The 24750-nt window shown below is 35.6% G+C and overlaps 1 protein-coding gene and 1 long non-coding RNA gene across 3 annotated transcripts in view; one reads left to right on the top strand and one right to left on the bottom strand.

Moving 5' to 3' along the window:
• The window catches only part of LOC138705268 (cytochrome P450 6k1-like), a 70524-nt gene that overhangs the window by 4295 nt on the left and 41479 nt on the right, over window positions 1-24750 (bottom strand). For both annotated transcript variants that reach the window (XM_069834104.1, XM_069834103.1), the window contains exons 2-5: window positions 20836-21096; window positions 11485-12155; window positions 9333-9554; window positions 1723-1974 (exon numbers count right to left, since the gene is read on the bottom strand). In XM_069834104.1, coding sequence (XP_069690205.1) covers window positions 1723-1974; window positions 9333-9554; window positions 11485-12155; window positions 20836-21089 — 1399 coding nt within the window. In that variant the 5' untranslated portion in view covers window positions 21090-21096. The remainder of the gene's footprint in view (window positions 1-1722; window positions 1975-9332; window positions 9555-11484; window positions 12156-20835; window positions 21097-24750) is intronic.
• Window positions 11004-17865, top strand: LOC138705272 (uncharacterized). The gene is made up of 2 exons (XR_011333680.1): window positions 11004-11360; window positions 17699-17865. It is a non-coding gene; the product is annotated as an uncharacterized lncRNA (long non-coding RNA).

Raw genomic sequence — 24750 nt, 5'->3', positions numbered from 1 at the left:
ACAGGAGGCACAACTCAATGCTTTAAAAGCACGACAGGAATGCTGAGCACCTGAGCATATTGCTATTTCTTTCTAAAATAGTATTCTCCTTCTCTCTCTTGCAGTGAATGCTATCGTACACAATAACAGTATCTTTATTGCTTACTGCGCATGTGCAACATGAACCTCATGAAAGACTCACTGAAACACGTTAGTTAGAAAGAGAGGGCAATACCCTCACCAACATGGCGTCTACAGTCAAGCTTTCAGGCAGGAAAGAGCATTGCGGTGGTGCCTCCTGTTTACTATAGAACTCACTGGTAATAGCTTGCACCAATACTTCCATCTAGCAATCATTACCAAAAAATTAATTTTCGACAGTGGCAATCTTGGTGGTTGGTTTCTTTTATATGTTACCATTTCGTAACATGGGAAAGATCAATCTGATATATGTATATGTGATCAGGGATATTAGGAATGTTCCGTTATCTTAATATAGTGAAACTTCCCTTAACGGACACTTCCCAATAGCGGACTCCTCTCAATAGCGGACATTTTAAAATTCCCCTGCAAAATAACATTGGCCCTTATGATAAAATTCTTCCAAATAGCGGACATTCTCAATAACGGACGCGGACACTGAAATGTATCTCCCAACAACAATTAAAACTTCCAAATAACGGACAGCGTGAAAGAAAAAAAGAAAAAGACGGTTGTAAATTAAACGGAATTGTAACGGAATTCTTTGCAACAATCATTATCGTGCATTTGAACGTTCTTGTACTTTATTGAAGGTAAGCAGCACAGTTGTTAGTTGTGATACTGTACGTGAGCAATCCGTACTTTCTTAGTTTGTCAAGTTGAGTGTTCGGAAGTACAGTCACATTAAAAATGTCACAAAAACGTAAACGTTTGTCACTAAAAGAGAAAGTGGATATTGTAAAGCATATTGAGAAAGAGAAATTAAGTGTTCGTGAGCTGGCCACAAAGTTTAATGTGGGAAAAACTCAAGTTAGTGAAATTTTGAAAAACAAGGATGTTATTATAAAATCATACACTGACAATGCAATTCTAGATTTCTTTGTGTAAGATGAAGTGGTACAGATGTTTATTTTATTTACAAAACATTTACTGGTATGATTTCTCTCTGGATGAATACTGTAAATAATCTCACTGTCTACAGTACTGTACTGTAAAATATAGTGTTGAATATGTATGAGAAATTTAAATGTACTCTATACATAGTAACGATTTTCTAAATAGCGGACACTTCTCAATAACGGACATTAAATTGTTCCCCAGCGATGTCCGCTATTGGGAAGTTTTACTGTACATGAATTGATAAAGGAAGAAAATTGTTATATCAATTTCATGCGAGATAATGTCAGTGCACATATTGCCATGACTCAACAATCACAATTCGTGAAGCTTTTTCGTGATCGCATTGTCAGTACCTAGTGTGAAAGTCTGATTTGCTGCACATAGCTTTCTTTAATCAAGAAAATGGGTTACAGTTTATGATGGGTGATTTGTACCGGTAACTAGAGGAGAGAGAGTCTGGAGAGACTATCAGTGACGTCTGTAAAGAACTTCCTTGTACAATAGCTTCAACCTGACAGTAATTATTTTGTGTTCTAATGAAATAAATTTTCTGAACCGAATATTTTACAGAAATTCTGTACCAGTATAGTAATAATATTAAAGAATTCACTGCACTTAAGGAATAACTCGACGTAAACATACCAATGCAGTTGTGAGGGCCCTCTCCAAAGGGAAGATATGTGTACGGCTTCTGCCGCCTCTTGTTCTCTTCCTCGAACCTCTCTGGGTCATATCGCTCAGGATCTTGGAAGTATTCAGGGTTCCTGTGCAAGCCCAGCAGAGCAATATACACGGGGGTGTTCTTCTCGATGACGAGATCTGTACCCGGCACCTTGTAGTCCCGCAGACACACCCTATCCAGCAGTGGAAGTGGTGGGTATTTGCGAAGAGTCTCTGTGGACAAGATCAGGACTGTTTAATACCATCAGGTGGCTTAGTTAAAGTTTAGTATTAGCATTAGTATTTATTTATTTAACCTGGTAGAGATAAGGCCGTTAGGCCTTCTCTGCCCCTCTATCAAGAGATTACAACTATAACATGAACAATAAAATTACAATTAATATTACATTTACAATTACAATTACAATAAAAATTGAAGTACGACAAGAATACCTGATTAATGAAAGCTAGACATTTTATCATAGAAGTTAAGAACAAAGAATATTTTTGTATTTACTGAATTATAAATTAAACCTACAATAACAAAATTCTATAGTGATGAAATTACCGGATATTGAAATATTTTGTGATAGATTAAGAGAACTATTTACAGGAAACCACGTCTGAAGGAGTCTTAATTACTGACCAAGTGCCTAGTAAGTTTGCGTTTGAATTGAATTTTATTTCGACAGTCCCTGATGCTAGCAGGTGACGAATTCCAGAGTCTTGGCAGGGCTATTGTGAAAGAGGATGAGTATGAGGAGGTGCGATGGGATGGTATTGTTAGTATTGTTTCATGGAGAGAGCGTGTGTTCAGATTGTGGTGGGATGAAAGGTAAGTGAAGCGAGATGACAGGTACGAAGGAATAGAAGAGTTCAAGATTTCGAAGAGAAGGAGAAGTGAATGTAAATTTCTTTTCTTATCTAGTTTAAGCCAACCTATTGCTTCCAGGGATGGGGTAATGTGATCATATTTACGAACATTGGTTAAAAAACGTACACACAAATCATGAACACGTTGAAGTTTCGTTTTGTCGTCGCTGGAAAGGTCAGTCAGTAAAATGTCAGCATAGTCAAAATAGGGAAATACAAAGGTCTGCACAAGGGACATTTTTAAGCAAGAGGGAAGATGAACATTTATCCTTTTTAGCACATGGATAATAGAATATACTTTTCTGCAGGTTTCTGTGTTTAGTGTGATATGCAAACTTTTTATTTGTCACATACAAGGTTCAATCTTCTTGATAAGTTTACTGTATTATATGATTTATCTGAATATCTCTGCAAAGAAAAGTAGAACATTATTATTAAGTATTGGTGGGTTTACACATGCATGGATTTATTGGCGCCAGTTAACACGCCAGTTGTACTTTTGCGCCAATAAAGGTTTACACAGATTCTGTATTTTGCCTCGCCAGTGCCATTTTCAAGTGATGCTGCTACCTGAATGTTGCACGAGGACATAACATGTCAAGTGAAGTTGAACTTGTTCATGTCACTTGACTGATATTCGCAAGTTTGTTGGTTGAGGTAACGATTTCTGACTTGGGATAATGAGAAAAACATAAAAGAAATGGTCGTGTATATGGATGAAAAAGTATAGTATTCAGATGGAGAATTTAGATACATCTGCGAGATTTCTCAAAGAACTTTCAACAGAAGATCTTATTGTTACAGAAATCATTTAAGGATGACAACAGACAACTTTGATAATTTACTGTCGGTGACTCAGGAGAAAACGAGAGCGGACTGAGGAGGAAGGGATGTGAACAGATAACATACGACAACGCTTGCAATATTTGTACTGCAGTAAGCGGAAACATTAGGTCTCCTTCTGTTCAACTCAGCTTTAATTTCCATACGCATTGTTACTCATGTTTCCTGCACAGTAATAACCCGGCTACTGGGATGCTTATCTGAGCAATGTTTATAATAATCAACAGCGATAGTCAAGAAGGTCACATTCTTTCCGCTCGTCTTCTCCTGAGTAACGGACAGTACTACAACTTATAACACCCTACATTCGAAAGTTGAATACATACATGAAAGATACAGTACTTTACTTCCAAAATTGAAATCGATAATTAAGTTACATTGCGATATTTAGCGTCTGGAGATTCTTTTGCTTTATTATAATGCAGTATTTGTGTTATGTCTGCTCTGCACAAAGAGATCATATTAAAGTAATTTATGAATAAAATGAAATTCTTAATTTTAAACAGTTGTCAATTTATTTCTTAAAACAATGCAAGTGTTTCTGATAGATCTGTTACAATGATCAAGAGCCCCTATCCTGATCGAGGGTAGAATAGATTGCTTTAGACAATATGTTCTCCATCATTAAATATGAAGCGCATTCATAGCTGCTTGTTGATATTGACGCTGGTGAATATGGATCCTGTGCTTGCACTTGTTTCTGAGTTTTCTATCTTCGCTGCACTAAATAAGATTCAATATATGCTATTGATTTTAGAGCAACTGACCCTTGAAGTTTTTTTCAGCTGGCACACAACTGATTTGCCAAAACAATAAAGTTAATCATATTCTTTTGGTGATGTATTTCATTGTGATGCAATTTCACACAGTTTTTTAATGGTTCTTTATTATTTGCATTTTTTTGTTTATTAGATGGTCTCTGAGCAGTATTTTGTATTGCCTTTGGTGAGGTAGCTAAGGCTATAACAGGAGGAGAACTTGCTACATCTGTGTTACTGTTTACATCAACAGAGTTGTAAAATTTTCAATTTCTTGTCAAGAACATGGGAATATAATAATAATAATAATAATAATAATAATAATAATAATAATAATAATAATAATAATAATAGTAATAGTAATAATAATAACAATAATAATAATAATAATAATAATAATTTATTTATTTTTTATTTATTTATATATTTAGAATATTAACGTGCAAAACAACAGCACAAGGCCAAATAATAATAATAATAATAATAATAATAATAATAATAAATAATAATAATAATGATAATGATCGGCTAAGAAGACACTACCTACTGAAACAGGGGCGGACGCAGGATTTTTTTTTCGGGGAGGGATTTGAGGAGATAGTAAAAATGGAGTAATGAGAAATAAGTTTATATACTCACAATTTGTTTCTGAGTCACAAACATTTACAAGTTGACCTGAGTAGCGTAGTCGGTATAGCCTTCTGTGCTCGAAGTTGCAGGTTCTATCGCAGCACAGTTCGATGGCATTTAAGTGTGTTTAAATGTGACAGGCCTCATATTGGTAAATTTATTGGCATGTAAAAGAAGTCCTGCGGGAAAAATTCTGGCACACCAGTGACGCTGATATAACCTCGGCAATTGCGAGCGTTGTTAAATAAACCACAATTTTTGAATTTTAATATATTCATAATGAATGAATACAAAAGCAATGACAGAATGATATTTAAAGAAGAAGGTGACGAGGCTTCTTAGATATTTCATCCAGTACTTCATAAGCTTTTATTTCTATATTTTTATGTATCATTATCAAGACCAGTCCATTTAATCTGTCTGCTCCTCAAGTAAGTCTTCAAATACCGCAATGTTGAGAACGACCGTTCTGGTGTTGCTGTAGTTACAGGCAACATACAGAAACGTTTCAGCGCCTTGCGAGCGCAGGGAAAAATAATTTCATTGCACCTGTTCAAACATGATATAAAATCAGTAGGCATTAGGTGAAGATTTTTCTGATGAAGGAATTTTTTCCCACATCTTCAATTCATTGAAGGAAGACTCTGGTGATGCATCAACATCATTGGGCCACTGATTTACTATAGCCTCAACAGCAGTTTCTAAATCTTCATCTGATGCTCTCATTGTGTTTTTAGGCAGCAAAGTTTGTATGGACTTCAGGATTCCCTTACGATTTAAAAACCTGTCCTTCAGTTGCCTAATAAAATAGTCTAAGAAGGGAAGGAGAATTGAAAGCCTAAAATACTCTTCAGGACTCTCTGTCTTGAAGTTAGAATGCTTGTTTGTCTCCCTGCAGTTCTTGGAATTTCCAGCGTAATTCCAGTAAGTTCAGCAACACTTTTTGCCCCTAGGTTCACTGGCTGAAAATTTAAACGAAAATCTTCCAGTTCTCTTTCTAGATTCTTACATAGTTCAATGCATGTCTTAAGGTCCATCTGTTCTGACTGTAGTAGACTGGCTAAACCATGTGACAGGCTAAAAACATGGCTAGCTACATTCATAGATACAAAAAATGTTGGTTTCTGTATGGCTTATATTACGATGTACCGAAGTACATATGATAATATTTCAGTGCAGAAATTCTGCGTCATCATATGATAAAGGAAGAGGGGAACAGAGAAAAATTCTCTCCGGCACCGGGATTTGAACCCGGGTTTTCAGCTCTACGTGCTGATGCTTTATCCACTAAGCCACATCGGATTCCCATCCCAATGTCAGATCGAATCCTTTCAGTTTAAGTTCCACTTCTTGGGTTCCCTCTAGTGGCCTACCCTCATGCACTGCGTCATAGAGATGTATGACAATGGCACAATGTCCATACATGTGCAGAGGTGCATATCATGATATGCGAAAAATAATCACTTTGTGATTTAAAATGGTGCTTATTCCGTTGGATACTGGCCACTTAGTCACTTATAACGAGTTATATTATTAGTCCTCTTGCGTTGGATCTCTTGTAGTGTCAGAGAACAGTGCTACTCTCCAGTGGGCAGCGGATCAGAGTTGCGAAGCAGAGGCAAGAAAAATCCCAGATATAGGGATTTCTTTCTATGAAAAGATACATCTATTTAACATTTTAGCAAAGAGAATTTACGTGGAAAACCCTCTAATTCTTATGTACATTCACGAATTAAAATCAATATTATTTTTGTTTCTTGTTTCGTATTTTTCTAAAAATTTCGGGAGGGGATATATCCCCTTAATCCCCCCCCCTTGCGTCCGCCCCTGTACTGAAAGGTGCACCGGAAGGAAAGCTCGGGGCAGAAGAAGATATCAGATGATAGACAACATTGATACATGAATCTTATGCAGAGACGAAGAGGAAAAAGGAAAACAGGGAAGACTGGAATTTTCTGGGTTTGCAGAGAAACATCTGCCCTTAGGTAGAAAACTATGACTACATGAATGAGTATGTATTTGCATAGGTACATGGCATGTACACACATCAAAATCTCATTTTTCCATAAATCGCACTTCACTCCTATTGAATATTAGGTCCCCTACTTTTTCTAGTGTTTATAAATGATCTTGCCCCCCTAATAAAAGATGTAGGTCATCCCATATTATTTGCAGATGACACAAGTATAGTAATTACAGCCAATAACTCCAACACATTCCAATCTTCAACAGAGGAAATTCTCTTCAAAATATGTGACTGGTTCTCAGTCAATAAATTAGTATTAAATTGTAACAAAACTAACATAATTCAATTCAAATCCTGTCCAAATTCAACGTCGCAAATTTCTAGCGCAATAATTAATAATAGATCCCTATTAAAAAAAAACAACAACCAAATTTCTTGGCTTAAAAATCGATAATGTGTTAAATTGAAAAAATCATATTAAAGAAATTACCCCCAAACTAAATTCAGCTTGTTTTGCTATTAGATCTATGCAAAAGATAGTGAATATCAATACCTTAAAAACAATATACTTTGCATACTTCCACTCGGTAATGAGTTTTGGAATAATATTCTGGGGAAATTCCACAGATAGTAACAATATATTTCTATTACAAAAAAGAGTAATCAGAATAATAGTAGGTGCCAAATCTAGGGAATCGTGTAGGACTATAATGCCCATGGCTTGTCAGTATATCTTTTCATTAATAGTCTTCCTCGTATGTAATCGTGAAAGCTTTGTAACTAATTCAACAGTTCATAGCATAAATACACGTCAAAAAAATTACTTTCATACTCCATCGGCAAGTCTATCGTGCTATCAAAAAGGAGTGCGTTATATGGCAGTAAAAATTTTTAATAGCCTCCCTATCGATATAAAAAATGAAACTCAAAACATAAAATTATTTAGGGCCAAATTAAAGAAGTACCTAATTTCTCACGCCTTCTATTCTGTAGGTGAATTCATGACATTCAATAACACTTCATGAAATTGATACTAAAACTTTGTGTTGTACTAGTAGACTATATTGTAAATTTCGTCTGTATATATTTCATCTAGACTGTAACTATAAATTAAGATTTTATAATAGTATTAAGTTTTTTGACTTGTTCCATATTCTAGCTGTAAGCATGTATGAATACCGTGGAATGTTAATAAATACAATACAATACAATACAATACAATACAGTAAGACAGGGAGAACAGTGAGACATTTTTTATTAGGTGGTAAATTTTGATGTTGAGATGTTGGTAACAGTGGAGTTGTATGTTGCATGAGTAAAGTAACAGTATTGTCATACTCGATTTTATTCTAATTATAAAGGTGAGTGATGAAAAAATAATTCGTAATTTTTCACTCTAGAAGTAAAATTTTGGCTTGTGTTTAATGAAGGTTATATTGGATATACAAATGAGATATAAATATGAATGTTTTATTGCCTAATACTATGGTATTTGGGTCCACACCTGTGGAGTAACGGTCAGCGCGTCTGGCCGCGAAACCAGGTGGCTCGGGTTCGAATCCCGGTCGGGGCAAGTTACCTGGTTGAGGTTTTTTCCGGGGTTTTCCCTCAACCCAATACGAGCAAATGCTGGGTAACTTTCGGTGCTGGACCCCAGACTCATTTCACCGGCATTATCACCTTCATTTCATTCAGACGCTAAATAACCTAGATGTTGATATAGCGTCGTAAAATAACCCAATGAAATAAAAAAAACTATGGTATTTTAGGTTATGTTTGGCAAAGTTTCGTCTTTCTTGCTTTAATTTTGAAGTGATGGCGTCATTTTTAAATGAACTATGCGTAAAGGGAACAGTGAGACATGCCATTGAAGGGTACACTGAGACGTCTCACTGTTCCTATGTACCAATGATTTGCAAAAACAAACTGTAATTATAACACATTTACCAGTAACTAACATTAAAAATGAACATACTAGTCACCAAAAATTCATTTCATTTTTTTCGCAAAAGTTCGAAATGTCATGAAAAATTCACTTTTCCAAATGTTCCAGATGTTTCAATGGTTTCGAAGTCAGACATCAAAATGATTCTAAATAAGCCTACAGAACATGTCAAGATATAGAGACAGCAAGCTTTCCTTTCTTTTGAAATAAATGTAAATCATTTCAATGTCCGTTAATAGACACTGTGGTGTCTCACTGTACCCTCCTGAATGGGAACAGTGAGACATTTGAATTTTTTTGTCGAACACGTATTGTATATTATGTCCCTTATCTATTAACATATCGCTATTCTTTTCCCAGAGATGATCAATATAATCTAATAAGAAATAACTATTGTTCTAACTACCGATGATGAAAATAAATAGATGGATAAATTAATAAATAAAAATATAATTTCTGTGGCCCCCAAACAATTTACAGATAACATTTTAAAACCACAAGCTGCATCATCAATAACTATACAGTACTATAAGTGCGGTATTTTATCCATAAAATAAAAGGAAAAAAGCAAATGTACCTGAGACAACCATGCCCAGATATTTCATGCCAAAGATGTCTTCGTATGTTGGTACTCCGTTACTGGCTTTCATGATTTCAGCAATTTCCGTCCTAAGCCTTTTCTGGAGTTCTGGTTGCAGAGACAGCTCGTATAGTGTGAAGCTGAGGGTCGTTGCATTAGTCTCAAAGCCAGCCGTGAAGAAGAGTGCAGGCTGAGCTACCAGATTATCACCAGTGAATTCTGAAAGATCACGTACAATTAACAAGAAAGTATTTCAACGTGGCACTGTAACAAATAAAAAAAGTCATGTACTTACTTACTTACTGGCTTTTAAGGAACCCGGAGGTTCATAGCCGCCCTCACATAAGCCCGCCATTGGTCCCTATTCTGAGCAAGATTAATCCAGTCTCTATCATCATTTATCAGCATTTTGAATTTGGTGCTGCATATTAAACAATTTGAATTGGAATTCCAGTCCAGCCAATTAGAACAAGGTATTGAGTGAGGTTGCACAATTATGTAGGCCTAACTGTCCGCCTTCAGTAGCGCCATCTCTCGGGAATTATCGGAGTTGTCTAGTGTGGATTTTGTTGTTGTTGTTGATAATGATAATAATTCCACAAAAAAATCGATAAATTTATGAGAAAGCCGATATATTATACGATATATTGAATCAAAATTTCGATATCGATATATCGCTATATCGAAACGAAAATATCGGTATTTCGTAAAAACCGATATATCGTTCCCATCTCTAGTTTACTGATAGTTTTGTTGACATGTACCGGCGTGTTCACTGAAAGTTGCGAACTCTTTTTCTTTTTACTACTTTAAATGTCTTTTTTCCCCATTATGACAACCTATTTACATTTTTTTTTCAAACTTTTTGTTTTTTTGAGGCCCCCCTCGCATCGCGGGATCTTAGGGGCTCTCAGAAAATTCACTTGACAAATTGTACATTTTAAAAATATATGTGACAGACATTTTATATAGGCTAACGGACACTTCACACCTGTTATATCAATAGTTATTCAACTATCGTGTATGGATTTTCGTGCATACAATTAATAACAATAGTATTTGGTATAATTTAACTTAGAATTATGCTATTTAATCTACAGAGTGATTTATATAGAACTGACACATTTCTTTCTTTAATTATTCCGTTGGAAATTCATTCAATGACCCAATTTTAGCACCAAATTAAGCAGAATGTTCTGGAGTTTCGATTCCTTGTCACTAGATGCGCAGATGTTTATGTTTTATTCCTATTGTTGGCAGCTGTTTTCGACATTTTGTGTCAACGTGAAAATGCAGTACACATTAAATCAACGACTCTTCCTTGTGAAGCAATACTGGATTACGAATTCAATTACAGCTACTCAAAGGGCATACCAGAGAGAATTTGGTGTTCGCAATCCTCCCAAAAGAAACACAATACTGGGACTGGTAAACAAATTGGAAACAACTGGATCTCTGATGAGTGAAAAGGGCAAGCATCGTTCATCTAGGCTTCCCACGGTTGTTGTTGACGTAAGAGCACGACTGGAGCAGTCACCCAAAAAATCATTTAGACGTTTGTCGCAGGAGACAGGGTACCCCTATTCAATGTGTCAGAGAGCCTAAAGCCATATAGGGTTACGGTTGTTCATCAGCTACAGGAACCAGGTAAGGATAAAATATTGAATTATTGTCGTTGGTTTCAGACGTTCATTGTGCAAAATCCTGCCATATTGTCCATCACATGGTTCACAGATGAAGCATGGTTCCATATATCCGGTTATGTGACGACCGAATAATTTCCAGGAACCTGTGGCCACCGAGATCTCCGGATTTGACAACGCCGGACTTCTTTCTATGGGGTTACTTAAAAGACAGGGTTTACGCCACACGTCCCCAGACATTGGACGATCTGAAGCACAACATCACACAGGAGATTCAAGCTATTGACAACAAAGTCCTCCAACGAGTGGCCAGTAACATGGAACGACGTGTTGAGTTGTGCCTTATGCAGGATGGAGGACATTTTCAACATTTGCTATAGAGGTAAATAATCTCCCAAAGTTCCTCTACATTTTAGGTATAATAAGTTGTCGCTAGCACAATTCGTTTTGAAACAATTAATGAAAGAAATGTGTCAGTTCTATATAAATCACTCTGTACAACTTACCAAAAAGCGATGAATCATTGGTTACTTTTTTAAAGTCCTTCTCTTCGTCTTCACCATCATCAATGCGTCCCTTATTTTTCAACTGGATCAGCAAATCAAGAAAATCATCGCGACGGATTTTGTTTTCCTCCCTGTAGTTAATTGTGTCCCAAAAGACTTTTCGTAGGAACTCTGTTGACTCCTTTGTGAAGAACTTGCCATGCAGAAAGCTCATGAGGGAGGGTACGAAGAAGAGAGAGAGCACTTCCAGCGTGCGGTATCTTGTAAACTCGAATATCTTCCTTCCAAATTCCCTGAACTCTGCATTAGGGTCTTTCAGAGAATTAGTCTCAATTCCAAATGCACAGGTCGATATCACGTCCGTGGCATACTTGGCCATCGTCTCTTTCACCTCAACTGGCGATTTCTCTCCAGAATGATCAAGCATGTAATCTACTAGTTGCGTAGCACAGTTGCGAACCAGAGGAAACATCTTCTTCATTCGACCCGATGTAAATGTGGGGGAGAGCTTCGTGCGCAGATACTTCCATGGTTCTCCATTCAGTGTGAATAGGTTCTGGGTTCCCAGGACATCATCTTCTGACGAACAAGCATGGCGGTCGGAAAAATAGTTGAAATCCTTCATCAGAATCTGCTTGATGATATTGGGCTCACGTATCACAATTGATGGTCTGAAACATATTATAATGTTGAAATGTAAAGTTGTCATCCACATAATTCTTAGTTCTAAGAGATTATTTTATTAGAAAAAAATGTAACAGAAGAATGAAAAATATATTAAAAAAAATAGATCTTCTAGAGCAGGCATGTCAGAAATCAGACACTGAAAGTGCAGTGTATGTGCGCGGAACGCCGGTCTGTACAGATTGCGTCATTCACGTGTTGCTCTTACCAGTTCTTAGCTGGAGGGATGTACAGGGACATCATTTTATTTTTACTAACATTTTTAATATTAACCTGTCTATATCTTTAGAGAACCGGAAACACCGCTTGCTCCCCCCTCCAAGACTGGAGTTCGATGATACTGGCGTAAAACACAAATCACTCTACTAGGTATAGGATGGAAGAAAAGTAGTTCATCCATTTACGTAAACTAGGAAATATCGCGATTTTGAGTTTGATAATTTTCAGTAGGTTTTTCTTTAATCAAAGTACAGTACTGTATTAAGAATAAGTGTTTTTACTCACGAAATGAGTTATCCATGCGAACGCATTCAATATGCAGTGTATACTGTCTACAGCACATTAGCGTACAATATAGAGAAAGAAGTTAAATTGAAAAATAATCAGAATATGAATATTTAAACACAATTTTGAAAATGGTGGCCGTTCATTTCGATACAGGCTTCAGTTCTTTTGTGCATATTATCGCACTATAGACTATTGCATCTAATTCCAATTGCCAGTTTCGTCCTTCGTACTAGTAACTCATGTTGAAATAATTCTGTACCTACTCTACGTACTGTGAATTCAATCTTCACTTCTGCCCGACCCGAAAATATAAAATTACTCAGACATGCTATCTACTGTCCGTCCAAGTGGTTATGCCGCAGGATTGTAGAAAGGTAGGAAATCACGTGACAGTTAATTACTTAACGAGGCCCTTTTATTTAAGTTAAATTAAACAGCTGTATAATATTACGTAAACGTCCAATTCCTAAGAGAAATTAATGTTTTCAGAAAAGAGCTAAGACAGCTCAGCTTTTACAGAGGGGCGAGCAGAAGCAGGTGGGGGAAATCGGGATGCGGCGTAGGCAAACGGACAGTACTAGTGCGAAAATATTGTGACAGCGACGTGAGATTCGAACTCACGACCAGCGTCCCGCGAGAGAGCATATCGCGCGGGCTTCACGGGGAAAGGGGAAAGGGGCCTACACGCGAGGGGAGGCTGCGCGCGCAGCTGCTACTTAACGCAGTGAATGTGGAACGACCTTCCCGACTATTCCAGAAGTCCGTCGAAGTGGAGATATCGAGATAATTCTCTACACACCTGTAGAAATTTCTCGCAACTATGATTTTGCTATAAAAGAAGAAGCGCCAGCGAACTCGAGCAGAGTTTTCAGTTTTTCAGTTATTCAGTCAGTGAGTAAGCCAGAGCAAGCAAGCCAGCCAGCCGGAGTTCGACTCGAGTGTGCGTCCGCATCTGCGTCAGCATCCGAAGGCCTGAGTTCGAGTGCAGTGGACCGCAGTTGGAGGGACCTGAGTTCGAGTGCAGTGGACCGCAGTTGGAGGGACCCGAGTTCGAGTACAGTGAACTGTCTCTGAAGGTCTGTGGTTCGAGATACCGTGAACTCGAGTGACTGAGATAGAAGAACTGTGAACTGAGAACTGGTAGTTCTGATTTGTAAATAGTGCTTTGTAAATATTAGTTAAGTTTAACAGTTCATTGTTGTGCGTAATAGTCCAAGTAAATTGTCATTGTCGTCGGTGGAGTGCTATAACGAATACTGTGTTGAGTGAAGATCCAATTGTTGACGAGAGCGTTTAAGGTGAATTGTAGAAAGGAATTATTGCTGTGACGAATAAATTACATTGTTGTTATTAATAAAATTCACAATATGATTCAATATTGAAAGCTCTTTCGTCACTGGAAAACGCGAACATATTTCTGGAACGTACTATACTCAGTAACTCAGTACTGCTTACTATCTGCGGTCTTGGTTCTGTATGGAGTTGGAACTTCCTTAGTAGAAGGGGTGGGAGTGAAGTACATTCAAAAACTCAGGTACAGTAAAAATTGAAGTAAAAATAAAATGATGTCCCTGTAAAAGAATCTATTCTGCGCTTCTAGTGTTCAATTAAATTGACATTTGGACATTATAAACATACTTAGCAGAAGGAAAAAACACAATTATTGTCAATGTCTATATTTGACAATAATTGTAACACAAGAAACAATAGATTTACTCAATTACAATTCACAATGCAGTCGTTTGTAAATAATCATTTATTTACATGGTTTGTGTACAGTGTTTGAAGAAAATATAAATATTGCAGTAATTTCGAAACAACAAAAAACAAACACAATATTTCATTTTACGTAGTAGGTACTAATTATTTTAAAGTAATACTCTTTCATTGTTCCTCAAGCATTAATGGGAGCATTGGTGCACAAATGTTAAAGAAAATGTTTTACTCCCAATTACATGCAATAGGACATTGTGAGGCTTTTACACTGGAATCATTTCCTTGCTGTATATTAATATAAATTCACATTATTATTAATAAATTGGATAAATTAAGCTTGAATTTAAATTTATGTATAGTTTATTTGGAAAACATTGAGAGCAAGTATCAGCAAGTTGGGAACGTTACTAAATTGAGTTAAAAGAGTACTTCACAAGCTGTGAAGCGAGGACGTTTTCTTTATGTCAGGTTTAAAGATTTATTATTGTATATTAAGATAATATAGTAACGTGAGATGGGAAATTCGCCATTATGTATTATTTTTCCAGAAACTTTTTCCGCCTTACAAATAGTTGCTTTCTTCCTTCCCTTACAACCTCAAGACCCTCACATGTATTCCTCACTCAATGTTCTCATCACTTATCAGTTTATCAAATAGAAGTTGTAAGTCGTCTATACATTGATGGCTGTGTTAGTACAGACTCCAAAACAACATCATTGTCATGTTTGTCTTGCCGTGAGAGAACTAATTAAGAAATAAGAGCAGGCGAATATTATATTTTGAGAACTTTACTAATATGATTTAATTCTCATATCACTATTAGGTCCACATGATATGATGAAAGCCTTTCATTTTAAAATAATTACTATTGGCTGAGCAAAACATCATAACAGTTACGTTATATGATTCGTGATTTCTCTTCTTCGTTATATCTGTGGACTCCTCACTTTATTTTCCTTAACGCATTCACAATCACAGCTCAATGAGCACCCGTACTGATCTGTGTTACTGAAGCAAAAGCTGATCTGCTACTACTATATTAATAATAATGTGAATTTATATTAATATACATTAAGGAAATGATTCCAGTGTAAAAGCCTCACAATGTCCAATTGCATGTAATTGGGAGTAAAATATTTTCTTTCTTAGCATTTGTGCACCAGTGGTCCCAATAATGCTTGAGGAACAATGAAAGAGTATTACTTTGAAATAATTAGTACCTACTACGTAAAATGAAATATTGTGTTCGTTTTTTGTTGTTTCGAAATTACTGCAATATTTATATTTTCTTCAAATACTGTGTAAAAATCATGTAAATAAATGTCTTAGCTGTCTTAGCTCTTTTCTGAAAACATTGATTTCTGTTAGGAATTGGACGTTTACGTAATATTATACAACTGTTTAAAATAACGTAAATAAAAGGGCCTCGTTAAGTAATTAACTGTCACGTGATTTCCCCCCTTTCTACGATCCTGCGGCATAACCACTTGGACGGACAGTAGATAGCATGTCTGAGTAATTTTATCTGTGCGGGTCGGGCAGAAGTGAAGATGGAATTTACAGTACGTAAGGTACTCTTTTATAGAGTAGGTACATGATTACTAGTACGAAGGACGAAACTGGAAATTGGAATTAGATGCAATAGTCTATAGTGCGATAATATGCACAAAAGAACTGAAGCCTGTACCGAAATGAACGGCCACCATTTTAAAAAATGTGTTTAAATATTCATATTACGATTATTTTTCAATTTAACTTCTTTCTCTATATTGTACGCTAGTGTGCTGTAGATAGTATAATATACACTGCATAATGAATACGTTCGCATGGATAACTGAGTTCGTGAGTAAAACTACTTATTCTTAATACAGTACTGTATTTTGATTAAACAAAAACCTAATGAAAATTATCGAACTCAAAATTACGATATTTCCTAGTTTACGTAAATGGATGAACTACTTTTCTTTCCTCGTATACGTAGTAGAGATATTTGTTTGTGTTTTACGCCAGTATCATCGAACTACAGTCGTGGAAGGGTGTAGCAAACTGTGTTTCCGGTTCTCCAAAGGTATAGCCAGATTAATATTAAAAATGTTAGTAAAAATAAAATGATGTCCCTGTATGTATGAATGTATATATATATATATATATATATATATATATATATATATATATATATATATATATATATATATATTACTGCTGATATATACTTTCCTTTGCTGCAGTTGTATCCGATAGGTATTAATCTGCATATTTGAAAATCTGGTTACAGCTTTGGTGTAAAGTCTATGTATGTGTGTATCAGAGGTCTGCATCGGACGTTTTCGCTCGAGCGCCAAGTAGTTCATAGCATAATCCGATAGGTAGCGCACATGCATGATGGGTAAAATTGTCACGAGCGATAAATCCTCGAACGGTATAAGCCGAGCGTTAGACATTCGTTCTTGTTACAGTGATGAATTGTGTAGTAACATTATAGATATTTATCATTTCAAAACTTTGCAGTGTTTAACCTCTCCATAGTACAATTACAAAACTTGCTTTAAAATGTAATATAAATGTTGTGGGAATTTTTTTTTCTCACACAGGAGTGATTTTGTTTTTGCCACATCTGATAGATATTATTGGATGTAAATGTAGTTATTATGAACGGAGAACACAATCACGATAATGCAAGAACTGTATCAAGTTTTCTAGTAATAATAATAATAATAATAATAATAATAATAATAATAATAATAATAATAATAATTAGTGTATCAATCTTTGCGTCTGTAACAGTTGTGCAGCATGATTATTTGTTTTATTATATTTTCTGTGACGTTATCTCTGTACTAATATTGTTATTAATCTACTGCTATATCAATAACATTTTGTAAAACGTTTCCACATTGTCGCAGTATATAGGCGGAACACTATGTATGGATCTATCATATTATATACTAGCCGTACCCGTGCGCTCCGCTGCATCTGTTAGAAATAAATCTAAAGTAATTACATAATTAAAATAGGACGTTTGATCCAGGGAACATTCGTGTTTGATAGAAGGATAAATCGTTTAATATGTTACTTAATTTAAATTGAATTTAAATAATTAAAATGCGATCATTTTGGTCCAGAGAGCAATCATTTGTTGCAATGACAGTTCCTTTAACATGTTTGTTAATTGTTATTACATGCAACCATAGTTTAATGAAGATTGACATATTTAGTTTTAATGTGCATACTTCATATTACTTGCTATATGTTTCCAATGAATTATGGTAATAACTTAATTTTAACCCTTGTTTTCTATGTTTTCAGTAAATGGCGCTTGGCCCCACCATGGTTCTGAGCCCTTCAAATAACTTAAATAGTGATACAGCATAAACAGTGATATGTAATTATATTTCTTTCTTTCAAATATGTAAGAATTCACGATCTCCTATGTACCATTGCCATGGAATGAATAAATATGTTTTTTCTTCCTACTCAAAAATTTTATATTTTGCACATAGGAGTTACTGCAGGAACAACAACGCTATAATCTGAGGCGGCGGTGAAAATGTATTGTATTGTTATTTTAATACTCTTGTATATCCTTAAATTTCACTCAGAAGTTACTGTAATAACATTGTAGAATTATGTCCGTCTAGAGAAACTACACTTTCCAATGGTGAAATAATAATTAAACAATTAATTAGCTTCCAATATTACTTCATACAAACACAGAAACATTCTCTGTAGGCTATGTTTAATAGCTTTCGATTGTTGTTGTCCAAGGCCCCTTATAGACGAAGTCATTTGTTTTTATTTCAATATAGCGCCTTAGATGGCGTTGTTATTGTAATTTTAAAAGTCATTTATCTCATTAAATATCAGTCCTATCAACATTTTGTATATAATAATACTTATCGGAAATCATTTTTAAAGAAACGTTTGTTATGTAATATTTTTCATGAAAATTAATAATAAGGGAGATATTTCGAATTTTTAATTCGGGCCCCCTCATAACCCTCCTTTTAAATAAAGTATTTTGAATGCCATATAGCCTAAAATCTAAGTCGCAACGAACTTAATATATATTCCAATTTTCATATAAATCGGTTCAGCCATTATCGCGTGAAAAGGTAACAAACATCCAGACAGACAGACAGACATACAAATAAAAATTTCAAAAAAGCGATTTTCGGTTTCAGGATGGTTAATTATACATGTTAACACCAATTATTTTTGGAAAATCGAACATTACCAGAAACATTTTGGCTACAGATTTATTATTAGTATAGGCCTATATGTGGTAAATCAAATATTGAATAATTATTAATTACCAATAATAACTGTATATCGAAGTTTTTCATACTATTTTATTTATAACTTCATGCTCCTGTTTTGGTACGTTCCATTGACTGTTCCATTAAATATTTGTCATAAACGCAGAAAATAAAGCCTTATTTTTACAGTGTGAGCAAAACATAATGTGTGTATCTTATCTTCGCCTTCCATACACGATAAGACATGTCGGTGAGATGACCTTGTATCACAGTCTACTATATACAGTCACGAAGCTTGAGTTTTGAGGGTGCTACAAACAATAGACTGTGACGGTACTATTTTGCATGGCCTGTAATGAGGCGATATTAGCGATCCTAGTGGTGAGTAACTATCTAATGTTTGCATATTTGCTACGTATTGAGCTTCGCGACTGTATATACTAGACTGTACTTCTATTTATTACGAGCGTATCACGACTGATCGTATCTCACTCGAGGGTGCGACACTGGACCGAGTTCAAACGAGCGATTTAACTTCAATGCAACACTCTGGTGTGTGTGTGTGTGTGTGTGTGTGTATATATATATATATATATATATATATATATATATATATATATATATATATATATATATATATAGACACACACACACACACACACCATGGAAGCTTACCTGATGAGTGGAATGAGTCACTAGTGGTTCCCATTTACAAAAAAGGGAATAGAAAAGATAAGATTAACTATAGAGGCATTAGTCTATTAAATTCAGCCGCTAAAATATATTAAAAAATCATAAATAGCAGACTAAAGCCAATCACTGAAACGATACTTCTTGAAGAACAAAACGGCTTCAGAGAAAATAGATCTTGCATTGATGGAGTTTTTACATTGGCCCAACTTATTGTGAAACATCGAGAGTTCAATATTCCGACACACATAACATTTATTGATTTCCAAAAAGCATTTGATACTGTAAATAGATCAACACTTTGGAATATTTTAAAGAAAGAAGGGATAACTCAAAATTTAATTTATGCCATTCAAAGCATGTACAGAAACACAAAGATTAAAATTAAAATTAATAACAAGATCAGTTTAACGACTAGGATAACAAATCAAGGCTTAAAACAAGGTTGTCCGCTGTCTCCTTGTTTATTTAATATATATATATATATATATATATATATATATATATATATTAATGCACTTATTAAGGACTGGGAAATTGATTTGGCCACACATTTTATGATCGATAACAAATCCCTTAACACTTTGCTCTACGCAGATGATGTAATTTTATTAGCTAACACCGAAGACAACTTACAAATGGCAATTCATAGGTTATATCAAAAAGCAAAAGAGTACAATTTAGAAATTTCTATACACAAAACAAAAACCATGGCCTTTATTGGTAAAAATTCTATAAGAACTAAAATAGTTATCAATAACTCTGGAGTAGAGCAAGTAAATGCTTTTACTTACCTTGGCTGTAATCTCTCCTATATTCATTCTCGAGATATAGATAATAAATTAGCCAAATTTCAACAGCTGCTAAGAACAATTAGAAATACACTGTTTAAGAAGGTCCGGCAAGACATAATTTTGAAATTCTACGAAACAATGGCCATTCCAACTTTGCTATATGGATCAGAAACTTGGACTCTAACAACTAGTCAACTGAAAAGAATAGAAGCAGCTGAGATGAGATTACTAAGACCGCTAGGACCATAAATATAATGAAGACATCCGACAAGAACTAAATATCGCAGCCATTACGGAGACAATCCACAAGTATCGGAGCAACTGGCATGAGCATGTTCTACGGATGCCAAATGATAAACTACCCAGGAGATTATTAAATTACAGACCCCTTGGATACCGAGATCGTGGACGCCCGAAGAAGCGATGGAGAGACCAGCTTTTCACCCGAGACGGAAGAGGTCAAATGGCCTAAACCCTGATAGCTATTGATGATGATGATGATGATGATGATGATTATATATCTATAATATATGAAAGACGAATAACAAAAACCAAAGGTCTCACTTACTTTACAGTACCACTTTTAGGAATGGGTATTTGAAAATCTGATCCCCCTACACAACGAAGCTAAGTGAGTCGCATACAGAAGTTTCAACAGAACATTGTAGTAGGTAACATTATAAAATAGACCCATTTTGTGTACCTTGAGAAGATATAGAAGCCAACATAAGGCTCTTGCGGTCCGGCATTGTACACATCTAGCACTATTTGGCCAGGAGATCGCTTCTGCAGCATAGCCATGAGGAAGTTGCCGAAGACAGGAATAGGTTTAGGAGTGATTACACCCCTTTTCTTCCAATACGTGAACTTGTGGGCATAGTAGAAGTACACCGCCACCAGTAAGCTCCCCAGCAGAATGGCTGCGTCAGCAAATGTACTGCCTGTAATCGTGGCCATCTTGAATCTGGAACACAATGAAACAGTATGGAGTAACATAATGCATGTAACTTCCATTACAGATGGATGGATTTCATAGTGATTTGTAAAGATATGATATGTTCTAGTAAAATACTGCTGTAAAAATATTTTAATAAATAGGTACCAAAACCTTTAATAATTTATTATTTTATTATTAGAATTTTATACTTTCAACCAGTAAAACAGTGTTGGAAAAAAATAATATGCGTATTTTAGTAGGAGTGCGATATGGTACTTACTTACTGGCTTTTAAGGAACCCGGAGGTTCATTGCCGCCCTCACATAAGCCTGCCTATCCTGAGCAAGATTAATCCAGTCTCTACCATCATATCCCACCTCCCTCAAATTCATTTTAATATTATCTTCCCATCTACGCCTCGGCCTCCCCAAAGGTCTTTTTCCCTCTGGCCTCCCAACTAACACTCTATATGCATTTCTGGATTCGCACATACGTGCTACATGCCCTGCCCATCTCAAACGTCTGGATTTTATGTTCCTAATTATGTCAGATGAAGAATACAATGCGTGCAGCTCTGCGTTGTGTAACTTTCTCCATTCTCCTGTAACTTCATCTCTCTTAGCCCCAAATATTTTCCTAAGAACCTTATTCTCAAACACCCTTAATCTCTGTTCCTCTCTCAAAGTGAGAGTCCAAGTTTCACAGCCATAAAGAACAACCGGTAATATAACTGTTTTATAAATTCTGACTTTCAGATTTTTTGACAGAAGACTAGATGATAAAAGCTTCTCAACCGAATAATAACACTCATTTCCCATATTTATTCTGCGTTTAATTTCCTCCCGAGTGTCATTTATGCTTGTTACTGTTGCTCCAAGATATTTTTGAAATTTTCCACCTTTTCGAAGGATAAATCTCCAATTTTTATAGTTCCATTTCGTACAATATTCTGGTCACGAGACATAATCATATACTTTGTCTTTTCGGGATTTACTTCCAACCCTATCGCTTTACTTGCTTCAAGTAGAATTTCCGCGTTTTCCCTAATCGTTTGTGGATTTTCTCCTAACATATTCACGTCATCCGCATAGACAAGAAGCTGATGTAACCCGTTCAATTCCAAACCATCTGTGTTATCCTGAACTTTCATAATGGCATATTCTAGAGCGAAGTTAAAAAGTAAAGGTGACAGTGCATCCCCCTGCTTTAGCCCGCAGTGAATTAGAAAAGCATCAGATAGAAACTGGCCTATACGAACTCTGCTCTAAGTTTCACTAAGACACATTTTAATTAATCGAACTAGTTTCTTGAGAATACCAAATTCAATAAGAATATTATATAAAACTTCTCTCTTAACCGAGTCATACGCCTTTTTGAAATCTATGAATAACTGATGTACGATATGGTACATATTCAATAAAATAAAATGGAAAGTAATAATTAATTGCATAACATACACCGTGTCCCTAAATGATTATCGGAGTTTTAGGTGATTGGCATAGCTTTACAAACGAAAGTGGATGCGTGTTTCTTTCGTGTAATGAAAGAAGAACTGTGAATGTTTAATATTCCGAGTGCAGCGTTTTTGTTTCTTGTCTTTATTGCGTCACAGCGTTATGGATATACTGCAGAATTATCTTTTCCCTCGGCTGAATGAGTTTGAACTTCAAGACTTCATTTGGCAACAAAACGGCGCTCCTCCTCATTATTCTTCATAATGTGCGGGATTGGTTGAAAGATGCTGTTCCCAACGATGGATAGGACGTGCCGGTCCGAATAACATGTTTTCTCCCGATGGTCTCCATGGTCTCCCGACCTCACACCTTGTGATTTCTTCCTGTGGGGGTACGTGAAGGACTGTGTGTACGTACCACCGGTACCTGTCGACCTGCCATATTTGAGAAGAAGGATTGTTGCTGCTGTTGAGCCTATCACTGCTGACACGTTGACCAATGTTTGGAACAAATTCGACTATCGGCTAGATGTGTGCAGCCGTGTGACGAATAGTGTTCACATTGAACACTTATGAAGTGCAGTATGCAAACTCGAAGAGTTCCTCTTTAATCTCATATATTTGTTTTTATATATCGCAAATAAGAGAAATTAAACAATTTTGAAACTCCGATAATTATTTAGGGACACATTGTATAAATTAAATTTATGCTCGACCATGCCGAAATGTACTAATTATACATCTGGTAGCAGACCTTTAATGCATGTAATTAAAGTACACCTACTCATTAAAGTACAGGCTTCAGCCAATGATAACTCAGCTTACATGTGTTCAGCCAATGACAAGTCAGCTTTGTACCGTTATAAAACCGCAAGTATCGATTATTCTCGGATATGCAATCGAAAGAGAATTAGCGAAAAGTCACGGAGGCTGGAAATCCAATACTGTCGCAGAAGGTTATGTTCTGTTACTATAATAATTAGCGTTAATTGTAAATAATATTCAAATAAATTCAATTTGTCATCTCGTTTTTCAATTTCGAATTCAATAATCAAGGTTATAATATTATCAAGTTTAACGGGACTACGTGAAGGTCAATGACATTATTGTTCCTCGGAAAAAATCAATACTTTCGCGTCTGCGCACATCTCACAATTCACGACCTAGAACAAGGACACTTCCGATCTTGTCAGTTACAAATAAAATGTATACATCTGAATACCGGCAATTTCAAGTTAGAAATATGGTCGAGCATAAAAAGTCGTATGAAACTCGCCTATAATGGTAATTAAAGAAGCTCGTATGAAAATTATGAAACTCGCTTGCGCTCGTTTCATAAATATCCATACTCGATTCTTAATTACTATCATTATAGGCTCGTTGCATAATGTACTATTATTTCACTCTATCATATTCACAGTCTTTGTAAATAAGAACCAATTCCTTAACATTCTAAATACCACTATAACACCCAACCGAGAGCATAACGTTTCACACAATTACAGGATCATATGAATCACGTGCCACTCTTTTGTATTATTTTTAAACAAAATTATTTATAAGAGCGCACCAAAAAATTTAGACCACTAAATTTTTGTTCATTAACCTTCTCTGAAGCTCTTTAGCGGTTTCCCTACAATCTATGTATTCAATACTAAGTAAAATTATACATTTCAGTTATATAGAGTACTAAATGAAATTTGATCTTGACTCGTTTCACAACAATGTTAGTTTGCAGTTCATTAGATAGCATCAAACTCCTTTACATAATGCCAGCACTTACAATTATTGTTTGTTTGTTTACAACTTCTGTATCTTGTAACTTAAAACAGAAGAAAGGATTTTCAGTAATGCACAGCGGCTGTTCAAATATTTTAAACTCTTTATCAGTCCATTCATACGAAAGTCAAATAATAATAAACTCGTACTTTATTTTGTGTAAAGTTCAAGTAGGCTACAATTACTTCACAAATAGAATGATACAAATGTAGCTAATAATGCTATCAAGCAATAAAATTACACAACACTGTTTTCAACTGCGTAAATTACAGACCAATCTATGAAATGAAGTAAAAAAATAGAGAAAAAGGGATACCTATTATATGCCATGGAGGCCCACAGTTTAGAAGGAGGTTGATGATCTGATTTTTTCTAACGATAGGCATTAGTAACAGTAGGGATGCCGCTTCTAGGTTCTCGCCGCTTTTACTAGCAAGGAAATAACCCTG

This window comes from Periplaneta americana, chromosome 8, assembly GCF_040183065.1.
Source record: "Periplaneta americana isolate PAMFEO1 chromosome 8, P.americana_PAMFEO1_priV1, whole genome shotgun sequence".
In the NCBI taxonomy this organism is placed as follows: Eukaryota; Metazoa; Arthropoda; class Insecta; order Blattodea; family Blattidae; genus Periplaneta; species Periplaneta americana.
The sequence above is the reverse complement of the archived record's forward strand: the minus strand, read 5'-3'. Positions and strand labels throughout refer to the sequence as shown.